General features: G+C 43.1%; 1 protein-coding gene across 1 annotated transcript; it reads right to left on the bottom strand.

Moving 5' to 3' along the window:
* Positions 1–4,706: 4,706 nt before the first annotated feature.
* On the bottom strand, positions 4,707–6,958 carry LOC308616639 (ubiquitin carboxyl-terminal hydrolase 1-like). Its single transcript, XM_081232951.1, has one exon. It carries the CDS (start codon positions 6,946–6,948, stop codon positions 4,735–4,737), a length of 2,214 nt encoding a protein of 737 aa, XP_081089077.1. The 5' UTR covers positions 6,949–6,958; the 3' UTR covers positions 4,707–4,734.
* Positions 6,959–22,449: the final 15,491 nt, after the last annotated feature.

The following is a 22,449-nucleotide window of genomic DNA, read 5'->3' on the forward strand; positions in this document are numbered from 1 at the left end:
TTCATGCTATTGGGATGGCTGCTTTATGTCTGTGATTACATTTCATGAATTGGGCTCAGGCACATAATGTGCAAACACAAGGAACTTAAGAAATCCAAACATTTTCCCCAAGTCCAGAAAAGAAGGACCCAAATTCAGCCTACTGAAGACTAAGGGCTCTGGATGCTGGCTACTGGGCAAACTCCCAGAAAAATACATTGTTAAAATCAGGGCTGCCCATCAAGTTCTTTGTGGATGTTGACAAACTAGTTCTAAAGTTTATATAAAGAGGCTAAAGACCCACACTAGCCAACTCGATATTTGAAGGAGAGGATTGACACTACCTATCCTCGAGACTTACTATAAAGTTACGGTAATCAAGACAGTGCGATGCGGTATTGGCAAAAGAAGAAACAAATAGATCAATGGAACAGAATAGAAAGCCCAGAAATAGATTCACATAATTATAGTCAACTGACTTTTGACAGAGGAACAAAGGCAATACAACCGAGGAAAGATAATCTTTTCAACAAATGGATGTCCACATGCCAAAAATAAAAATAAAGAGAAGAATCCAGACACAGACCTTACACTCTTGACAAAAATTAACTCAGAATGCATCACAGACCTAAATGTAACATGCAGAACTGTATAACTCCTAGAAGACAACATAGCAGGAAACCTAGATGACCTTAGGTATGGCGATGAGTTTTTAGGTAAACACCATAGGCACTATTCATGAAAGAAGTAACTGAGAAGCTGGACTTCATTAAAATTAAAAATTTGTGTTCTGTGAAAGAATGGTAAGAGAATGAGAAGACGAGCCACCATCTGGGAGAAAATACGTGTTTTGCAAAAGACACATCTGATAAAGGGTCATTATTCAAAATATAAGAAGAAAAAAACAAACTCAAAACTCAACAAGTGAACAAACAACCCAATTAAAAATGGACAAAAGATCTGAATAGACATCTCACCAAAGAAGATATACAGATGTCAAATAAACATGACAAGAGCTCCACATCCCATGTCATCAGAGAAATGCAAATTAAAATGAGATACCACAAAATACCTGTTTGAATGCCCCGACTCTTGAACGCTCACACCACCAGTTGCCGGTGGGGAGGTAGAGCGAGAGGCACTCTCACATGCTGTTGGTCGGAGTGCACAATGGTCCAGCCCCTTTGAAAGACAAGGTGGTGGTTTCTTATACAACTAAACGTATTCTTACTCTACGATCTAGCAATCACATATCCTATTTACCTGAATGAGTTGAAAACTTATGCCATGCAAAATCCCACACATGTTATGTTTATGGCAGCTTTCTTCATAATTTCCAAAACTTGGAAGCATCCAGATGTCCTTCAGTAGGTGAATGAATGAACTATGGTACATGCAGACAATGAAATATTATTCATAGCTAGAAAGAAGTGAGCTATCAAGCCATGATAAGACATGGAGGGAACTTACATGCATATGGCTAAGTGAAAGAAGCCAATGTGAAAAGGCTACACACTGTATGATGTCAACTGTAAGACATTCTGGAAGAGGCAAAACTATGGAGACAGTAAAAATAACAGTGATTGCCAGGGGTCGGGAGGTGGGTAGGGGTGAACAGATGGCGCACAGAGGATATTTAGGGAAGTGAAACTACTCTGTATGATACCGTCATGGTGGATACAGGTCGTTATACATTTGACCAAACCCATAGGATGTATAATACCTAGAGTGAGCCGTCTTGTAAACTATGGACTTTGGGTGACTATGATGTCTCAGTGTTGGCTCATTAATTTCGACAAACGGACCACTTTGGTGAGGGATGTTGATAATGGAGGAAGTTGTGCGTGTGCGAGGGCAGAGGGTATATGGGAAATCTCTGTACCTTCCCCTCAGTTTTACTGTGAACCTAAAACAAGGCTGGAGGAAATTTGATAAATCTCCAGTTTGGGTGAGGAAACTGACCTGGCCAAGGTGTATAGCAACAAAACTTGGGTTGGAACCTCTATTCTTTCCATGGCTCCAAGAAGAGTCAAGCGTCCTGAAGCTGGTTCAGGAATACTTGAAATGCCCAACTGTCTTTGTCTTGACAGCGGTGTGCTCACGTAGAGACGATATCGTGGGGGTGGTTAAAAGCTCTGGAGTCATGTGAGCCTGACTAAAACCCAGAACTACTACTTACTTCTTACATACAAGGTAGTGTGACCCTGAACCCACTACTTGACTATATGACCCTCAATTTATTCATCTACCAAATGGACAAATAAAATCTATTCTACAGGTTAAAGTGAGAGTTCAATAAGATAATACATGAAATGACCTTAGAGCAAATGGCATTTACTGCTGCTATTATGATCATTAGTTATTATTAGCTTGGAGCAAACAGGGTCACTGCTGTGGTGACAGGAGAACAGAATCTGTGTGGTTGTCTATTTTCATGAGCTGTCGTGAATGAGGGGTGGGCTTTGTGGTTGGAGGAGGAGCTTAGTAAGGGGGAAGGAACTGAAAAGGGAGGAAGGGTCCTGTGGCTTCTGTCCTGACCTGGTCCCACAAAATGGAAATGGAACAGCAGTTAAAGGTTTGGCGTTAAGTTAAAGTTACGCTAAAGACAGCGTGGGCCTGGGGCAGAGGGCAGTGAGTGCAGCTGTGTCCCCGCACCCGCCTGTTTGCTACAGACCACGATGACAGGGGCTTTAGACTCAGGGAAGCTCCAGAAAGAAACAGCTGAGGCCAGAGGAGTGGGTAGGAGACCTGGACCCCTGGCTTGGATGGAAATATTGGGGGACATGAACATATTAACTATACCTGAGGATGCCCAGATATACCTGGGGAGGCCTGAGTATTAGGGCGGGAAGAATGAAGACCCAAATCAGCAGCTTGGGGCATCTGTATTTATGTGAATTCATTAACACCCAGAGGCCTAATTGTTTCATGTGTCTTCTACTTTCAACTATGTAATAAGCTTGCTGAGAGCTGGGATGACCCTGAGTCTTATATTTCCGTACCTACACGGAGTCCGGTATGGTGTCTAGCACACAGGGGAGTGTTCAGTAAATATTCAGTAATTGATTCCGTGTAGATTTGTCTTGAACATGAGGCAGTAGAGGAGAAGCTTTTCCTAATCTTAAGTCATCTTGACATCTTTTTGTTATGGACGCACTAATGGAGACTTCCCAAAATGGCATCATAATAATATGATGTATGATATGATGAGATATGATGAGATGATATAATATAATATAATGTATTTAATGTAATGTGATAGAATAAACTTATTTGTATTAAGTGCCTGTAATAAGCCCAGCATTTAACCAACGTTACCATTTAGCTGCCTAATAATGACACAACTTTTATTATTACTGTTATCTCAGTTTCATAGATGAGGAAACTTAAGCCCAGAAAGGTTATCTAACCTGTGTAAGGTCACATAGGTGTGTCTGCCAGGACATAGGAGTGATAGCTGTGGGGACTTCATGGCTCAGCGTGGTCTCTTGGTCCTGTTCAAAAGTGCAGTACTAAGCAGGTGACGCCTCAGAAGCTGGTGACATAAACATAACTGAGGCTGGGTGGGGAACAGGAGCCTCAGCTTTTGGAATTGTGAGCTCCACAATGGCAAATCAGAGGCTATAAATGCTCACCTGCTCAGATACAAATCAGGCCTGTTGACACAAGTGCAGAGCTTCAGGGACACCTGAATTCTTGTTTTATGATTCTTCCACCCATTGAGTTTGGGGGAGAACCTAATGCATTCTATCCTGAAATGACAAGCTGAATTGGCCAACATAGTTTATGGCCTTCTCTGAGCACAGGGCGAGGCCATGGGAGTCGGGTGGGCACTTGCAAAACTGACCCTTTAGAGAGGAGGCTACTTGGCTGGTGCCAAATGCAGAGCAAAGACCCGCAGAGTGGGTGCAGGGGTCTGCTGGTCTGTCAACTACAGCCAGTGGCACTTTTCATAGTCATGCTTCAAATGACACTGTGATCCTCTGTTTTGTGCACTTTCAGATTCTTTCCCCAGGCCTATTTTGCTATGTTGTTATAGCTTGGCGTCAAGTTCTATGGTAAAGCGTTGGTCTTCTTCCATGCGGTTCAAAACCCCAGCCAATGATCTGTCTTTCTTACTTCCCTTGAGTCAAGCTCATGGTGACTCTTGGCTATCAAGGTTATAGAACTCTCCTTAGTAACATTTTAGCCAACATTTTCTGAGGGCTACTGGATGCCAGAAACTATACTAAGCATTTTACGTGCATTACTTCATTTAACAGCTGCAGCAAACCGATGGTACAGCTGTTCATACACGTGCCTCTAATACAGCCCATCAAAGATCTGGCTTCATGACTTACACAAGTAAATGTACTGAAATGAGATTCTGCTTCTTAGCTGAAAAACCACAGAACCTGTAAACATCATGTAGATAATTACTGCAAAATATGGAGATAAAAATACAAGCACTTTATTTGAAAAAGCAAACACAAAAGATAGGTGTAAATTCAAAGTGTTTAAATGCTTCCATTTTGAATAATTCAGTTAAGAACCTATACAAGTTTGTTCCCAGAAGCTAATGCGTCAATCACTAGTCTCCACTAAGGAAAAGGAATTCTAAAAATTAACATGGTTTTCAATAACTCAGATTTCACTATTTATCTAGAAACCTAGAGAGACCAATAATATCCAATAGCTTCAAAAGATAAGCTAAAGACTTTTTGATGTAATCAATTTACCAATGTTTAATATACACACAAGGAACATACACTCACTCTATAATTTCTTATAAAATAGCAAGTAAGGAGTAGATGTAGGAGATGTAGAAGGGGAAAGAGAATTCAAAAAGTCCTTCTCTTCAGTAACTTTCACTTGAGAATCATTAAAAAGCAGCCACTTCCCCTCATACTCCTTTAAGCTTTGCACTGCATATGAAATTTTGTTTTCAAAATCACTCATGTTAATGCCTGTTTGGTCATTGGATTCCTTGTCTCTGTCAGATTCATGGGTCCCATTAGTATTGTTAGTCTCAGAACTTCTATTTTCAGCAAATGCTGTACTGGCAACTTTATCAGGATGAGATGCTTTGTTGTATAACTCATAATCTGCTTGAGTCTTTTGTCCTCTGAGAAGTCCAAGAGCGTCTACATTTTTTTTGTTCGAAACTTTACTTGGCTGGGTATTTCCACTGACTCTAGTCGACACTTCTTCATCGTCATAGTTTTTGACCACACCCCTTGCTTCCTCCTCATTCAATGGTTCTGGCTTACCTACTTCACACATTTGGTCGATCACAAAATTTTCCTCATCCAGTTCTAAACTGTTAAGGTCAGTGACTTTCACAGAAGCAGTATAATGCCCGCTACTAATTGTAATGCCACTATGCATCACAACTGCAAATAATCCATAGCTGTCATTGGTTGGCTTTGTGCTCCATTCTTGTAGTGACAGTTTAAGAGGTATCAGTAAAGGAGTGTTGATCTTGGAAAGTCCACCACCATAACAATCAAACTCGAAGCCACTAGCAGCAAAGCACTTCAAATGAATAGTTAGAACTTCAGGCATTGCGTCAAACAAAAGACTTCGTTCAGCTTCAGTATAATGATGGCAATTTTCACAGAAATATTTATTTTCTCCTCCAATCCTCTCCACTGAAGCAAACTGGGAAATTGCCCATCTCAGGGTCTTCATGTCTGGTTTTGGCTCTGAAGAACTTTCAGGACTCTCCTCTACTTTGGAAAGCTCATCTTCTTGCACTGGTACGATGACGTCTTGAAACTCTTCTCTTCTTTCTGTTGAACTTTCACATTCTAAGCAACGAGTCCTTATTACCAGCTGACCTTGAAATAATTTCTCCACCAGCTCAAAACCAATTGGCTCTGCACCTCTGTTGATGGGCTTAACTTCCTTAACAGGCATAACATTCTTCCCTGGAGATGCAAGTCCACAACCATCAGCTGTATTATCATTCTCATACTTCCCCATGTCCTCTTCAAGACCACATTCGTTTTCTTTAGGTTGTCCTTTGGATTCTTGGTTTGTTGTTCTGTGACCCAGACTAAAGGATTTAGAAATAATGCTGGGTTGCTTAGCTGTAGACTTGAACCAGTTTCTTTTAACTCTTGATTTCTTTTGTGAGGGTCTTGCACTCTCATTTTCAGAAATGTACTTGGGGATTATTTTAGCAGGAATATCTGATGAATCAACTGTAGCTTTTCTTTTTGATCTGGTTTGTCTCTGGTTTTCTTTCAAAGACTGGTGGTCCTTAGAGACTTTAACGTTTTTCTTCGTGTTACCAAGTTCAGTGTCACTTTTTCTTTTCCCATGTACTTTTGGCAATTTTTCTTTATAGTCTTCAGAATGCCTCAGACTGTCCATCTCCATGCTGTTATGACCACTCATTTCCTCTTTCTGATGTTTTTCTTCTACCTTAGTAGATAACTCTGCCACATTTTTTACTCCTTTTTTTAGGAGTTGGCATGTTTCTTGAATGTGTCCCAAAATGCACTGTAATACTTCCTGTGCATCATGCTGTAGATATCCTCCATACATAGGGTTGAGTTTCCTGAGTGTGTTAAGTAGTCGCCTTGGCTGAGTAGCAAGTTTATGAGTATATTTCTCTGGATGTAAGAGAAAACTAGCCTGAAGCTGTTCGACTGAAATGATCAAGGAATGTAAGCTGCATATTAGTTCAAAACTTACTGAAGAATCTCCTTTGCAATTTCCCTTAGCTTTTTGACTGGCTTCATCTTTTAGGGCTTCTTTCTTCCTTGAAATACTATTAAATAAGTGCTTCACTCCAGATTTAAAACCAGGACAAAAATATAATACCTGAAGTATACTATTAAGATAACAAGTATTGCCGAGATTATTCAGTCCCACAAACGGTAACAAGTTTTTTCTCTTCTCACAGTTGACACGTGAGGACTGTGCTGCAGGAATAACTTGATCAATTTCAGATCCTCTGTATTCAGAAGTTTTTTTCTTCATTTCCTTGAGAATCTGTGAAATCCAAGGCTCTCCTGGTTTCCTTTTTCTGAAAAAACTTCAAGGGACGTCTGGTTTTTTTTGAGGGACTACCTCTTGAAAGCCTATTACTTTCACGAGGTATGACACGGGGCATTTTCTCTTCAAATCCCAAGGAGTTGAGGAGAATTCATTTATACAGGGACCCTGTAATCACCAAGCATATCTAGAATATAACATTTGACCAGGTGCCGTATCTTCTGCTATACCATTTCTTGCTCCTGGCTGTCCTTATCACTGGGGGTTGTGACATCACCAGTGTTTCTCCCGTAACTATGGTCATGGCCCAGAGCGAGGTCCGCGGCGGTGACGCCAACAAGTCTAACCGGGCTGAGGGCGGGGGCGACAGGTGAGCCCCTGCCCCGAGCCTGCGGGGGCCCGCGACCCACGGAAAAGCTGGCCGGATGGCCCTCCCCGCAGGGGAGTGACCATTCGCTCTCAAGAGCGGGAACCCGGGCTGCGGCTCGGTCCTGCCTGGGCGCCGGCACCGACTACATCCCCGAAGCGGCGCCCGACCGCGCCCGCCCCCGTCTCCGCCCCCGCCCCCGCCCCCGCCCCAGGACGGCAAGGAGCGCCAGAAGCGGCTCCGCTCGCCCGGCGCCCGAACCGCTGGGGTCTTCCCCACTCCACCGCCGACGGGAACTTGGCGCATTTTCCTCAGTCTCAGGACTCGTGTGTTTTAGCCTCCGCCCGCGCCAGCAGCGCTGCGATTGGAGGTGGCGTCCTACGAAAGTGCCGGTTCTAGTCTCCAGGCTGCAGAGACGCGAAAGGCTAGAGCCACCTCACGACCGCCACTAGCCCTCCTGGCACGCACGGGCTCCGGAACCAGCCGGAACGGTAGTTGCCCCAAGCTGGTAACGGGTTCTGCAGTTTCAAACAGCGCAGGCAACGTCACGGGCAGCTCGCCCTAAGTATCATTCTTCAAGAAAATGTGTAACAGCCCACTAGGGGCAGTCCCATTATCAAATCCACCAGGAAAGAGGATTCTTCTCTGGTCCTCAGGGCGGACAAGTTGAATGGACAGGCAGAGACTTTTTGTTTCATTCAGGATGCATCATCACTGAACTGGGATGGTGACAGATAATTCCCCATCCCACCTCAACTCCGTAGGTAAAGTGCTCTCCTGTCTAAATATGTTAAATCAGCACACACACATTCACTGCGGAGGATCCAGGTTACAATGGCTCTTTTTAGTTGAGCAAATGGCTTAAAAGCACTAACCATCAGTGGAATTCAAGCTAGTTAAAAGGCAGAGTCAATTAAGACTCTTTCACGTGGGCAATAAAACAGATAGGCACAATTATTACATTAATCAGTGGTGCTCTAGGCCAGTACTTTCCAACTTCAATTGCACATGAATCACCTGGGGATCTCTTAAACTGCAGAGTCTGGTTTAGTTTGGGGCAGGGCCTGAAATTTTGCATTTCTGACAAGCTTTCGGGTGATGCTGAGGAGGCTGGTCCATGTCAACTTGGTGTCTCAAATTCCTTGTCACTGGGAAATGATCTGACACACACTTCAGTAGGATTTGGGCTTCAGTGGTTTGGACAAAAGATAACTAGGAGAATTGCTCTGAAATACTAATTGGAAGAATTCATTTCTGGTTCTTTGGCTTTGGTAAATGTTCCATCTACCAAAATAAATGGCACATACTTATTTTCAGGGGTCAAATCTCTAGTGCCCATCTTGGAACCCCTTTAAAGAAGAGATTTTACTAAGCCGGGGGCAGTGGAAGAAGGACGGATTGGGAGTTTGGGATTAGCAGGTGCAAACTATTATATACAGAATTGATAAACAACAAGGTCCTACTGTATAGCACAGGGAATTAGATTCAATATTCTTTGATAAACCATAATGGAAAAGACTATGAAAAAAAGAATGTATACATGTGTAGAACTGACTCAGTTTGCTGTACAGCATAAATTAAAATAATATTGCAAATTAACTATACTTCAATTAATAATTTTTTTCAAAAGAAGTGATTTCATGTGTCAAAAATGTCCCCAAAGAGAAAACTGTACAATTTAATTCTCTAATGAAGTCCTCTTGCCTGTTCTGCAGACCTCGGCATAATCCTAATTTTGTATTCCTTCCTTTTCTGTCCTCTTCCCAGCAATGGGATGTAGGAATAAATATTTCAAGAACAGGTCAATAATGTTGTGAAAGTAAAGATGGCCCATCATGATAAAAGTTCCAATTGAAAAAAAAAAAAACCCCGAAACCTGACTTGGTCCAAGTTGCATTCTGGGAAATGGATTTTGAAACTAACTCTTTGGCAACCTTGAGAATGATGTGCTGTGTCACAGGGGAAAGATCCTTTTGAGAAGCTCTCTCATGTTTATAATTTCCTCTGAACCTAGACAGGAAAGGCAAGGATGAGCTGTCTAAGCCATGAGGATGGTCAGCCTCTCGGTCATTCCTCACCTGTTGTGATCACTTGTGTTCCACACAATGTAGATTAATGTGTTCAAGTTTCCATATGAAGGTGAAAAATTATTGTGCCCCAAATGGTTCTGAGGTTAAATAAGTTTGGAAAGCTCAGGGTTAAAGAAAGTTTAACTGGCCTCCTTCCTCTAGGTCTTCTCCGAGACCTTAAAATGAGAGTTGCAAGAAAAATACATGTTGCACTGTCATATAAGATCAGAAGGCAATAGGTTGGAACCTACTGGACGTTGGAACCTCCAAGAGGGGTCCACAGGACTCCGGCCTCCTAATCAGATTTGACCACAGACCTTGTTTTTTAAGAACTATCTCTTGAGATAAGGGTTTGGCAGACTCCACCTTGAGGAGTGCTGATCTAGAGGAGCTGGGACAAAGTTTGTCTTACTGACTCTGGATGAACAGAACACAGCAGTGAAAATGGTTGTGGGTATATGGTGTGGGGTTGGGAGTTTCTAGAAATCTCTGAGGTTAGTAAAAACCCCCTTTGGGCAAAATCAAAGTCTCATAGCCAATAGGAATAACAAGCTAAAAAAAGTCATTAATACTAATTATTTAAGGTATTAAATTGACAAGCAAACCACATTTGCAGGTGTTCAAAATCTTCTCTGAGACAAGTGGTGAATTTTGCCTTTTCTGTACCTTAGGGTTTTCATCTGTCTAATGGAGTAGTGATGTCCCCCTCACAGGATGGTCATGAGGACAAAGGACAATATGGGCAAAACATGTAAGACTCCTGTAGATGGTGGCTTTATTCCCATTATTATGATGAGTGTTTTTTGGAAGTAACACCTTCCCTTTATCATACAGGTTTTCGATGAACTAGTGGTAGGTTCCTATTAAGATCATCGGGGAGGACATTTAAAAAATATGCATGCCCAGACCACTACTCAGTCCCCATGAATCATAATTTGGTGATGATAATGGGGAAGGATGCATGTATATATGAAAAAGTTTCTCCCTGTGATGGTTATGATACATCCAAAACACCTTCAGTGCGTTTAAGGCAAATTTCTGAATTGTGATCCCACCTCTCCTGTAGTAGTCCTGGGATATGGTCCTTGGAATAAAAGGTTTCTGTGGTTAAATAATTAGAAATCTTATATACTAGTACCTCCCTCCCCCTCCCTTCCCCTTTATTAAAGTATCTGAGAAGTTCTGCAGTACACACTGTTGGAAAACTTGTAACCTATTGCCTTCTGATCTTATATGACAGTGCAACATGTATTTTTCTTGCAACTCTCATCAACATCTTTGTTCAACACATTTGAGAAATATTATATATAGAGTTAGTCAGAAGAGAATTCTGTCCATATTCAGAAATCTTTTTGCACTGAAGACATAAGGGAGAGGCAAGATCGCAAAGAGCAGCTAAAATTCCTCCTCCCCAGGGAGCTGGCTAGGCCTGCTTTTATTCTTCCTGCTGCTTGTTACTTACATGTGGAAAGAATATTGAAAACGATAAATGTGTGTTTTCAAGTAAGCAATTCTGGGTAAAGTCTGGGTGAGAGTCAAAGGACCAGGGAGATGAGCTACTGCAAACCTTAAGTGCTGAGACTGGACAAACTTGGCTTTGAATCCTGGTTCCAATACTTCCCAGCTTAGTGACCTTGGGCAAGTTACTTGACGTTTCTGTGCCTCACTTACCTTATATGTATAAGAGCTTTAAAAAAGGGCATTATTATTAGCACTATTTATCCCTGTTCTTATAGAACTGGAAAAGCACACTTAAGCAAAGTGAGGGGGAGAATCAAGAAGTGAAATAGAATAGAGAATTCTGGAAACTTTCAAAATCAAATAAATCTTGTTCCCTTTACAAGTGAATTTATTTATTTTGGTAAATCATTACACCAAGTACCCTATTAGAATTTAGGGTTAGAGTTTGAGAGATGTGATTAACTTGAATTAGCTGGTTTATAGCAGTGGAGCGTGAATGACCCTTTCATCCAGCTCTTCATTCTAGTCAAATCCCAAACTATCAGACTAATTAATATACAAGAAACAGCTTGGGAGCCACTGCCAATGGCAACAAAAGAGAAGGGACTGGGTGAACCTCAACAGTGCCGAAATAACTGCCTGAGAAAGAGTAAAAGACTTAGAGTTATGGTGAGGATGTTGGGGTGGGCCAGCTGAAGGGTAGATTTACAAACGCACACACGTTTTGCTGCTTCTAGAACTTAAAACAACAACAACAACAACAACAAAAACGGGGGCTTCCCTGGTGGCGTAGTGGTTAAGAATCCGCCTGCCAATGCAGGGGACACAGGTTCGAGCCCTGGTCCGGGAAGATCCCACATGCCACGGAGCAGCTAAGCCCGTGCGCCAAAACTACTGAGCCTGCACTCTAGAGCCTGCGTGCCACAACTACTGAGCCCACACACCACAAGTACTGAGCCTGCAAGCCACAACTGAGTCCGTGCGCCACAACTATTGAAGCTCAAGTGCCTAGAGCCCGTGCTCCACAACAAGAGAAGCCCCCACTCACCACAGCTAGAGAAAGCCTGTGCACAGCAATGAAGACCCAACACAGCCAAAAATAAATAAATGAATAAATAAATAAATTAAAACAACAACAGAAACCAAAACCCGATAGAATAGAATAGAAAGTTTCAGAGTCCTTTGCATGTAGTATGACTGAGGTGGCAGTCTTACACACTCACACACATACCCACGTGTGCATGTGGATAGGTGTGTGTGTGCAATATGTATTTCTTATCGTGACTTATGGTTAAAAAAGCTTGAAAACCTTTGCTCTAGAGGGCAGCCCACAGGGCCCTGAGCCAAGAAATAGATTATTTTGTGTCTAGAATGGCTTTGTGAGCTTACCCAGATCCCGCCCTACATGTTTGTAAACACTGGGATGATTGGGTGAGTGTGACAAGGACAAGCAAAGGAGAGAAAACTCAGACGCCAAGCCCCAGGGCAGTGATTGACTCAACAGAGCCTGGACACCAATGGGAGGACCGAGCCACTATCACAACCACAAAGCAAGATGACGGCGCGGTGGTCGTGGTGGTTTCCATTCCCACTGTAGGAACTGTAGCCGAGGTAGCAGCCATAGACCGTTTACTGTGTATCTGCAATGCAGCAAACCCTCTACTTTGTTCTCTAGGTTCCTTATCTCATGTGAATCACACAGCAAAACTCTGGGAGAGCCATTCTTATGATTCCCATTGTAAGGATGAGAGAACAGAGTTCAGTCATAGAAAAGCGATTTTATGAGAACTGTTCATCTGGGGCTTTGAGAGAGGCAAAGTGAGGTATGATGAGTGGCCTTCTCTTGAGAAGTTTCTGTCTAGATAACGAAACGTTAGCTCATGAGCATCTCTGAGGAATGAACCACTTGCCTTCCTTCTTCTAAATCCCCTGATTCATTCGTTTTCTCCCTAGCCACAGGCTGTCAGGATGAAGAGGAGTGATAGAATTTTATTCTTTTCCATGCATAGAGCAAGGTACCAGATGGGAAATCAACACTTTCAAGGGGAATTTTAATGGAAAACTGGAACATCACACCCAGTTTTGATCAGTCAACGCATATTGCCTATGAACGCCATTGATATTTACTGCCAACTATTTACTGGTCTCTTACTTACTGTGCGCCTAGCTTCCTGCTAAGTAATTCATGTACATATTATTTTATAATCGAGCAGGACCTTATGGGGCCTTTTTGGGGCTGACCTCTCCCCCATATTCCTTGCTTTAGTTCCTTTCTGAAGTACCTAGATAATAGTATCTGATGCACATTTCCTGAGTTGTTTGACAGACATGAAAACCCCCATCAAATGGAAGATATTAACTATTTGATGACCATGAGCACATAGCCCCAAGACCTAATGGCGCCTGTGGATTGATAAACCCTGTGACACCACCCTGTTCCCTTACCATCAACCAATCAGAGAATTGTGCACGAGGAGATCACATACCCTGTGACCGCCCCCCCCCCTTAGCTGGCCTTTAAAAATGTTTTCCTGAAACCCATCAGGGAGTTCAGTCTTTTTGAGCACTAGCTGTCCCAGACTATTTGTATGGAGCCTTACAATAAATGCTGCGTTTTCCTTCACTACAACCCAGTGTCAGTAGACTGCCTTTACTGCACGTGGGCAAAAGCAGAACCAAGTTTGGCTCAGTAACAATTCAGTCTTCAGAAACACCCTATGGAGAGGGGACTATTTTTGTGCCCATTTTCCAGATGAGGGAATGAAGGTGTGAGAGGGTAATAACTTGCCTTAGGTGAGACAGCTAATAAATGGTGGGGTTGGGCTTTGGGTTCAGCTCTGCCAGACTCTAGAGCCTGGGCTCTTCACCACCAAACAATCATGATTCCTCCATGATATCCAAGGTATCACACACGTAAAGTGGGGATTAAATTAAAATGTTGATGATCACTCCCTGTCCTTAAAGAGGTTTCAGTACTGTTGAGAAGGTAAGACCTACACAAATGGAAAAATAGTTAATGATGCCTTGCTGCTTTTTTGCTGCGGTCAAAGGAGTACTAGAAAACATTGATGGAAGGAGAAATTGCTGAAGCTGAGCTGGGCAGGATGAGCCAGGATTGGATAAGCACAGAAAAATGGGTTGGTCTTGAGTCATTGAGCAGATACTAGACTCCTCGGTTTAGAGCAGAAAGCACAGTTTCTTCAGTTGGATGGAGGGGGTCCCCATTTAAGGATTCTGAGGCCTTCAGCAAGTTCTTTACCTTTCCCAAGCCTCAGTTTCCCCATCCATGAGAAAGGGGATGATATCCATCTCAGAGAGTTGGTGGGAAGATTAAGTGTACCTAAGTGCCTGGGAAAAGGAGGCATCTACTACCTTCTCCTCTACACAACAGATTAAATAAAGTTTCCCAGTAGGACTGGCTGGCATCTTCCCTTCGCCATTCCAGTTGAAGATCTTAGAAAGAGCCCTACCTGCTGTGTGAAGCCCTTGACAACACGCCTCTGTTTGAGGTTTGTCTCTCCATCCAAGTTGGAAGTTTCCAGATGACAGATCCCACTGGGGTCCGAGGAAAAGAGGAGGAGTGTGTCGGCTGGGATGGTCTCATTGCATTGCATTTGGATGAAGTCCCCCACTTGCACGTCCTTCCAGCACTTCTGCGTGTAGCTCTGCTCTTTTCTGGGGTTGGAGAAAGACAGGGGCAGAGTGAATGTTAAAGCTCTCCAGAGCATGAATGAGTGAACGGAAAAGGTCCCCCTGCACCTAACATCCTCCAGGCAGCCTGTCACAGGACTGCTCTGTATTCTACCTCGCCCCAAATGACCACTATCATCGTCTCTAGAAAAGCGAAGCATGATCTGTAGAATCCCACTAGTAAAGAGCCCTCCTTCTGACCATGTAGACTTTTGATTGACTGTCGGCTATTGACTGGTTGCTGTGCTCAGCCCTTGCTTTCTAGCAGGAGAAAAAATTTAAAGGGTAAGGTGATTATATAGTCATATTAACATAGTATTCTTAATTCACATCACTTCCTAGAATACCCAGTTATCGCTGTAGAAAGCAGGGTCACAAAAGAATGGAGTCTAGGAAAGACTGCTTCTGGTTGTGGGTGGAGAGCGGCAGTGGGAAAGGTGAGAATATAGACCATTGTCTAGGAAGATCTGGAGTGGTGCTGAAATAGGAAGCAGGGAATTAGGAAGATGGCACCAGGAACTTTGATAGGATGGGCCCCACAGTGACCACAGGATCAGAGGGCTAAAGAAATCTGAGAAAATGATGTACTTTCTCTTCCTATCCAATTTATCAAGCTTGGGTAATAACAGGGGCAGCAACAATTGTGAATTTAACATTTCTACCGTGCCAAGCACTAGGGTGAATTAATACTTCATTTACTTGCATAATAACTCATTGGAGGAGACGTTATAGCCATCTCATAATGAGGAACTTGAGGGTTCAAGAGAAATTTCCCAGGGCCTTACAAAAACAGAGCTGGACCCCAAGTCTGGGTCCAACTTGACACAAAACCCAGTTTTCACTGCTTGAATATCCTACCTCCTGGAAATCATTCCCCTCTTTCCTCTCCAGTGGAATGGCAGCATCAGCTTTATAGCCCTGGCAGGAGGACTCGCTACTCCCCAAGGGAATACATTCCATTTCTAAGAGCCCTCAGTTTACGAAATTCTTCCTTCTGATTAGCCAAATGTTGAACTAATTCTGCTCTCCCAGGCAATCTGATTTACTCCATCTTCTACCATAAAAAAATATATATATATATATATATATATATTTTTTTTTTTTAATGAATTTATTTTATTTTTGGCTGTGTTGGGTCTTTGTTGCCGCACATGGGCTTTTCTCTACTTGTGGCAAGCAGGGGCTACTCTTCGTTGCGGTGCGCGGGCTTCTCATTGTGGTGGCTTCTCTTGTTGCGGAGCACAGGCTCTAGGTGCCCGGGCTTCAGTAGCTGTGGCTCATGGGCTCTAGAGCGCAGGCTCAGTAGCTGTGGCGCACGGGCTGAGTTGCTTCCAGGCATGTAGGATCTTCGCGGAGCAGGGCTCGAACCAGTGTCTCCTGCACTGGCAGACGGATTCTTAATCACTGCGCCACACAGGGAAGCCCTAAAAAAATACTTTAAAGTGTTCATCAGGTGTCTTTTGAAGCCTTTTGGACTTGCCAAGTCAAATTTAACTTTCCAAGTGCCCTCAATTATTCTGTGTGACACAGCTTCAAGGTCTGTCTTAGAGGAGAGGGCTCTTCTGACTAAGGCTGTGTTTGGAAATGTTCCTCTTAAAATGTGGGATCTGGGACCAAACCAATATTCCACACGTGGTCTTTTAAACTAAGTCCAGCTGGCTTGCAGCTGGATGCCTCTGAGCCCATCCAGGCCTGGAGAAGCAGGCTCTCTTTTGCTCTTTTTCTCCACCGATGCTCCAGCCTCTCTGGACATGTTACTGCTTCTGTTTTTGTTGGAATCTGAGTTGCCCTGGGCATGACAAGACCACTCTTCCACAGAGAAAGAGACGTGACAAATTTCACTTTTCTCCTCTGAGTTCGTAAAAGTCCTTGAGGAGGATAAGCGTTTGACGCATTCCTCCTTTCTTTGGGGGCCCTCTAGAGAACCCCAAGCAAGCCCTCCTCAGACCCCATTTTCCTTGTCAAAAAGATCCTTGCAAAGGACTCGCCCAGTTTCCTGAAATACATGCACATCCATCTGGAAGACTTTTGGAAGGCCAACCAAGGGAAGATGGGATCAGAGTCTATAAAATAATCAGGGATTACAATTAGGGAGCAGTCTTGTAGCTGTAAAGACCCACAGAGTTCTGTGGAAGTGCCCATGCTCTAGGGAGCCCAGTGCAGCAGCCACTGGTTAACCGTGGGCAGTATCACCCAAACGGGGACCACTTGTGAGCATTTTGTGGGCAGTGCATCTGTAACATTTTAATAATAATTATTTTAATGGAAAAAGGATGCAACAGCTTTCTAAGCACTTTTTCATTCCCTCAGCTTATTTTAGAGCAGATTATCATCTGCTCTACCTTATTTTTTTAATTTTTATTATTTTTTACCATGAAAAATAGAGACAGTCCCCCCAGATCTGTTTCTTGCTGTCATTTCAGAAAAACATTTACCTGTTGATTCAGGGAAGAATTGTTGTTTTTTCTTTAGAGCAGCCTTGGGAACACCTGTTAAATGTCCAAATATAAAGCTACTTAAAGAAATTGGAATGGCAGATACTCTCCGTTGGAAAAGGAATCTTGTATGGTGAAGGAGGGAGGCTTTCTCTATTGCTTTTTTTTTTTTCCTTTTTGAGAGGACACTTAAAAAAAAAAAGGATCCTTGAATATTACAGCAAAATTGCTCCAAGGAATAAAGGATTATCACTCAACTTGTCTTTACACTCCTGCCCTTTGACTTCTGCCCTATTGGGTAATGCCTTTGGGGATGGCCCACCATTGGTTGCTTGCTGTAATCTCAGCAATCTGGCCGGTATTGAGATTAGATTCAATGAGCACACCTTTGACTGTGAACAATATCCTGACTGCCAACACTTCCAGAGCACACTGGTTCAAACCAGAAGGTTTGCAAAAGCTAGTTGGGAACGCTACATACACAGACATACTGAAGGCGAGGCCAATGCACCTCCACCCGTGAACACTGATATTCATTCTTCTTCCTTCTAATAAAGGGCTCCACTGCATATTATGGGATGTGAATTATTAATGGGATGGACGATGGATGTTATGCAGATGAACTTATGAAATACATGTGTGTGTATATTTGTGTGTGTGTGTGTGTGTGTGTATTTATGAGCAGTCACTTCTGTGAGTTTGGCTGGAGTGCTGACTTGTCAATTCCCATAATGATGATAGGTATCGCAAGGTCAATGGAACGACACAAGAAGCTATAAGTCAGACTGGTCTCTGTTTTCTTTCTATTATTCTTTGGGTCCCTGGGAGGTCCTGTCCAGTACTGCTGTCCTGTTAATAATCGCCTGTCTTTCCTTTAGATGTCATCTTCTCTTCCTTAGGATGACATGCAGTGGTGAAGGGACACTCTTCATCCCTGTTGTAGGCTTACCCTCCCCAAAACAGAGATTGCCCATCTCCGGGTCGTGCTGCTCAAACAGAGGCACATACACCTCCAGGCACACATCTTGTCGTGTGTGTCCAGGAGCACTGAAGTTATGGGAACAACATGATTTTTGGGGTGTTCATAATTTTTTTGGGGGGGGACATAATTTAGTAATTTAGCTGGTACAAAATTTGAAGAATTTTATATTTATATTGACCCAAATGTAGTAATATTATAGAATCAGAGTCAGATTTTATAGGAATTTTGGAATAAGGAAAAGTGACATCAGGGACATTTCCTTCTTGCACTGGGTTATTCTGTGCTGGTTTCCTGATCCTCTGGGGGCCCACTTTGTCTCCTCAACTGTGGAAAAGGCAAGGGTGCATAGCTCCAGGGTTGGGGCGTCCAGCCCGAGGAGGTGCTGAGTGGCTGAATCCAGCTGAGGCAGAAAAGCGGCGTGCTTCTGCAGTGAGGGATGCCCAGATGTGGCCACAGCTGGCTGGGAGCCACCTTCGGGAGTCACTCCTGGGTTAATCCAGCCCGTTGAGAACAGCTGCCCCGGGTGGACACATGCACACACTCCTGGTCATTTCCCTGCTCAGTGAGTCCACACCTGGGAACTGATTGCTATTTTAGTTTTGTGGCATGTTCACTGCTGCTTCAAAATAAGACAGATCGACGTGGCTGGGGACGAAGACTCCATCTGGCAGATTCTGCCTTGGGGAGAAATTAAGTGGTGCAGTGCTAAATGGCTTTCTGAGGGGAGATAGGGCTTATTAAGAGGTAAATAAACAGCAAGAGAGGTTTATAACCAACTGGATCCTGTGGGGAAGCAGGTGAAAGGGGGGGAATGGAGGAGGAGAAGGTGCTTAAGCTTCCATTTCTCAAATACTATGTGGGTTTTGTAAAAAGGGTTTCAAGGAACTAGAGTAGAGTGGATTTATCAGGAAGCTTAGTTGTCTGTGGGATTTCCCATTCAGTGTAAGATGATGAGCTGACCTGGGCTGTCCTTCAGGAAGCTGGAATGTCAGGCCCAGGATGGTCAGCATCACTACCCCAGGGTGAAAGGGGAAGCCAGTGAGAATGAGTGCGATCTAGGGATTAAGAGTGGGTTTGAATCTCAGCTTCAGCGCTTACTACCTGTGTGACTTGGGGAAGTTACTTAATCTTTCAGAGACTCTATTTCTTCAGTTGAAGGTAATACGTGTATTTGCCTCAGAGGGTGATTGGAAGGATTAGTGACATGACCCATGTAAGGGACTGAGATCTTGGTTTTGCACTTAGTAAGTACTTGATGAATACAAGCTTCTTTTATGATGTTGATGACAGTGAATGTTAATGCTATGGTGAGGGCTAACCACCACCGCCAGCCCCAGCATTTTCTTCTTCATGCTATTGGGATGGCTGCTTTATGTCTGTGATTACATTTCATGAATTGGGCTCAGGCACATAATGTGCAAACACAAGGAACTTAAGAAATCCAAACATTTTCCCCAAGTCCAGAAAAGAAGGACCCAAATTCAGCCTACTGAAGACTAAGGGCTCTAGATGCTGGCTACTGGGCAAACTCCCAGAAAAATACATTGTTAAAATCAGGGCTGCCCATCAAGTTCTTTGTGGATGTTGACAAACTAGTTCTAAAGTTTATATAAAGAGGCTAAAGACCCACACTAGCCAACTCGATAATTGAAGGAGAGGATTGACACTACCTATCCTCGAGACTTACTATAAAGTTACGGTAATCAAGACAGTGCGGTATTGGCAAAAGAAGAAACAAATAGATCAATGGAACAGAATAGATAGCCCAGAAATAGATTCACATAATTATAGTCAACTGACTTTTGACAGAGGAACAAAGGCAATACAACCGAGGAAAGATAATCTTTTCAACAAATGGATGTCCACATGCCAAAAAAAAAAAAAAGAGAAGAATCCAGACACAGACCTTACACTCTTGACAAAAATTAACTCAGAATGCATCACAGACCTAAATGTAACATGCAGAACTGTATAACTCCTAGAAGACAACATAGCAGGAAACCTAGATGACCTAGGGTATGGCGATGACTTTTTAGGTAAACACCATAGGCACTATTCATGAAAGAAGTAACTGAGAAGCTGGACTTCATTAAAATTAAAAATTTGTGTTCTGTGAAAGAATGGTAAGAGAATGAGAAGACGAGCCACCATCTGGGAGAAAATATGTGTTTTGCAAAAGACACATCTGACAAAGGGTCATTATTCAAAATATAAAAAGAAAAAAACAAACTCAAAACTCAACAAGAGAACAAACAACCCAATTAAAAATGGACAAAAGATCTGAATAGACATCTCACCAAAGAAGATATACAGATGTCAAATAAGCATGACAAGAGCTCCACATCCCATGTCATCAGAGAAATGCAAATTAAAATGAGATACCACAAAATACCTGTTTGAATGCCCCGACTCTTGAACGCTCACACCACCAGTTGCCGGTGGGGAGGTAGAGCGAGAGGCACTCTCACATGCTGTTGGTCGGAGTGCACAATGGTCCAGCCCCTTTGAATGACAAGGTGGTGGTTTCTTATACAACTAAACGTATTCTTACTCTACGATCTAGCAATCACATATCCTATTTACCTGAATGAGTTGAAAACTTATGCCATGCAAAAACCCACACATGTTATGTTTATGGCAGCTTTCTTCATAACTTCCAAAACTTGGAAGCATCCAGATGTCCTTCAGTAGGTGAATGAATGAACTATGGTACATGCAGACAATGAAATATTATTCATAGCTAGAAAGAAGTGAGCTATCAAGCCATGATAAGACATGGAGGGAACTTACATGCATATGGCTAAGTGAAAGAAGCCAATGTGAAAAGGCTACACACTGTATGATGTCAACTGTAAGACATTCTGGAAGAGGCAAAACTATGGAGACAGTAAAAATAACAGTGATTGCCAGGGGTCGGGAGGTGGGTAGGGGTGAACAGATGGCGCACAGAGGATATTTAGGGAAGTGAAACTACTCTGTATGATACCGTCATGGTGGATACAGGTCGTTATACATTTGACCAAACCCATAGGATGTATAATACCTAGAGTGAGCCGTCTTGTAAACTATGGACTTTGGGTGACTATGATGTCTCAGTGTTGGCTCATTAATTTCGACAAACGGACCACTTTGGTGAGGGATGTTGATAATGGAGGAAGTTGTGCGTGTGCGAGGGCAGAGGGTATATGGGAAATCTCTGTACCTTCCCCTCAGTTTTACTGTGAACCTAAAACAAGGCTGGAGGAAATTTGATAAATCTCCAGTTTGGGTGAGGAAACTGACCTGGCCAAGGTGTATAGCAACAAAACTTGGGTTGGAACCTCTATTCTTTCCATGGCTCCAAGAAGAGTCAAGCGTCCTGAAGCTGGTTCAGGAATACTTGAAATGCCCAACTGTCTTTGTCTTGACAGCGGTGTGCTCACGTAGAGACGATATCGTGGGGGTGGTTAAAAGCTCTGGAGTCATGTGAGCCTGACTAAAACCCAGAACTACTACTTACTTCTTACATACAAGGTAGTGTGACCCTGAACCCACTACTTGACTATATGACCCTCAATTTATTCATCTACCAAATGGACAAATAAAATCTATTCTACAGGTTAAAGTGAGAGTTCAATAAGATAATACATGAAATGACCTTAGAGCAAATGGCATTTACTGCTGCTATTATGATCATTAGTTATTATTAGCTTGGAGCAAACAGGGTCACTGCTGTGGTGACAGGAGAACAGAATCTGTGTGGTTGTCTATTTTCATGAGCTGTCGTGAATGAGGGGTGGGCTTTGTGGTTGGAGGAGGAGCTTAGTAAGGGGGAAGGAACTGAAAAGGGAGGAAGGGTCCTGTGGCTTCTGTCCTGACCTGGTCCCACAAAATGGAAATGGAACAGCAGTTAAAGGTTTGGCGTTAAGTTAAAGTTACGCTAAAGACAGCGTGGGCCTGGGGCAGAGGGCAGTGAGTGCAGCTGTGTCCCCGCACCCGCCTGTTTGCTACAGACCACGATGACAGGGGCTTTAGACTCAGGGAAGCTCCAGAAAGAAACAGCTGAGGCCAGAGGAGTGGGTAGGAGACCTGGACCCCTGGCTTGGATGGAAATATTGGGGGACATGAACATATTAACTATACCTGAGGATGCCCAGATATACCTGGGGAGGCCTGAGTATTAGGGCGGGAAGAATGAAGACCCAAATCAGCAGCTTGGGGCATCTGTATTTATGTGAATTCATTAACACCCAGAGGCCTAATTGTTTCATGTGTCTTCTACTTTCAACTATGTAATAAGCTTGCTGAGAGCTGGGATGACCCTGAGTCTTATATTTCCGTACCTACACAGAGTCCGGTATGGTGTCTAGCACACAGGGGAGTGTTCAGTAAATATTCAGTAATTGATTCCGTGTAGATTTGTCTTGAACATGAGGCAGTAGAGGAGAAGCTTTTCCTAATCTTAAGTCATCTTGACATCTTTTTGTTATGGACGCACTAATG

Source organism: Mesoplodon bidens, assembly GCF_964165515.1.
Source record: "Mesoplodon bidens genome assembly, chromosome: 4".
NCBI classification, from domain to species: Eukaryota; Metazoa; Chordata; class Mammalia; order Artiodactyla; family Ziphiidae; genus Mesoplodon; species Mesoplodon bidens.

Bases quoted from the DNA above. Each gene is read 5' to 3' on its own strand.
- LOC308616639 (XM_081232951.1), bottom strand. From the start codon at position 6,948: ATGAAGAAAAAAACTTCTGAATACAGAGGATCTGAAATTGATCAAGTT.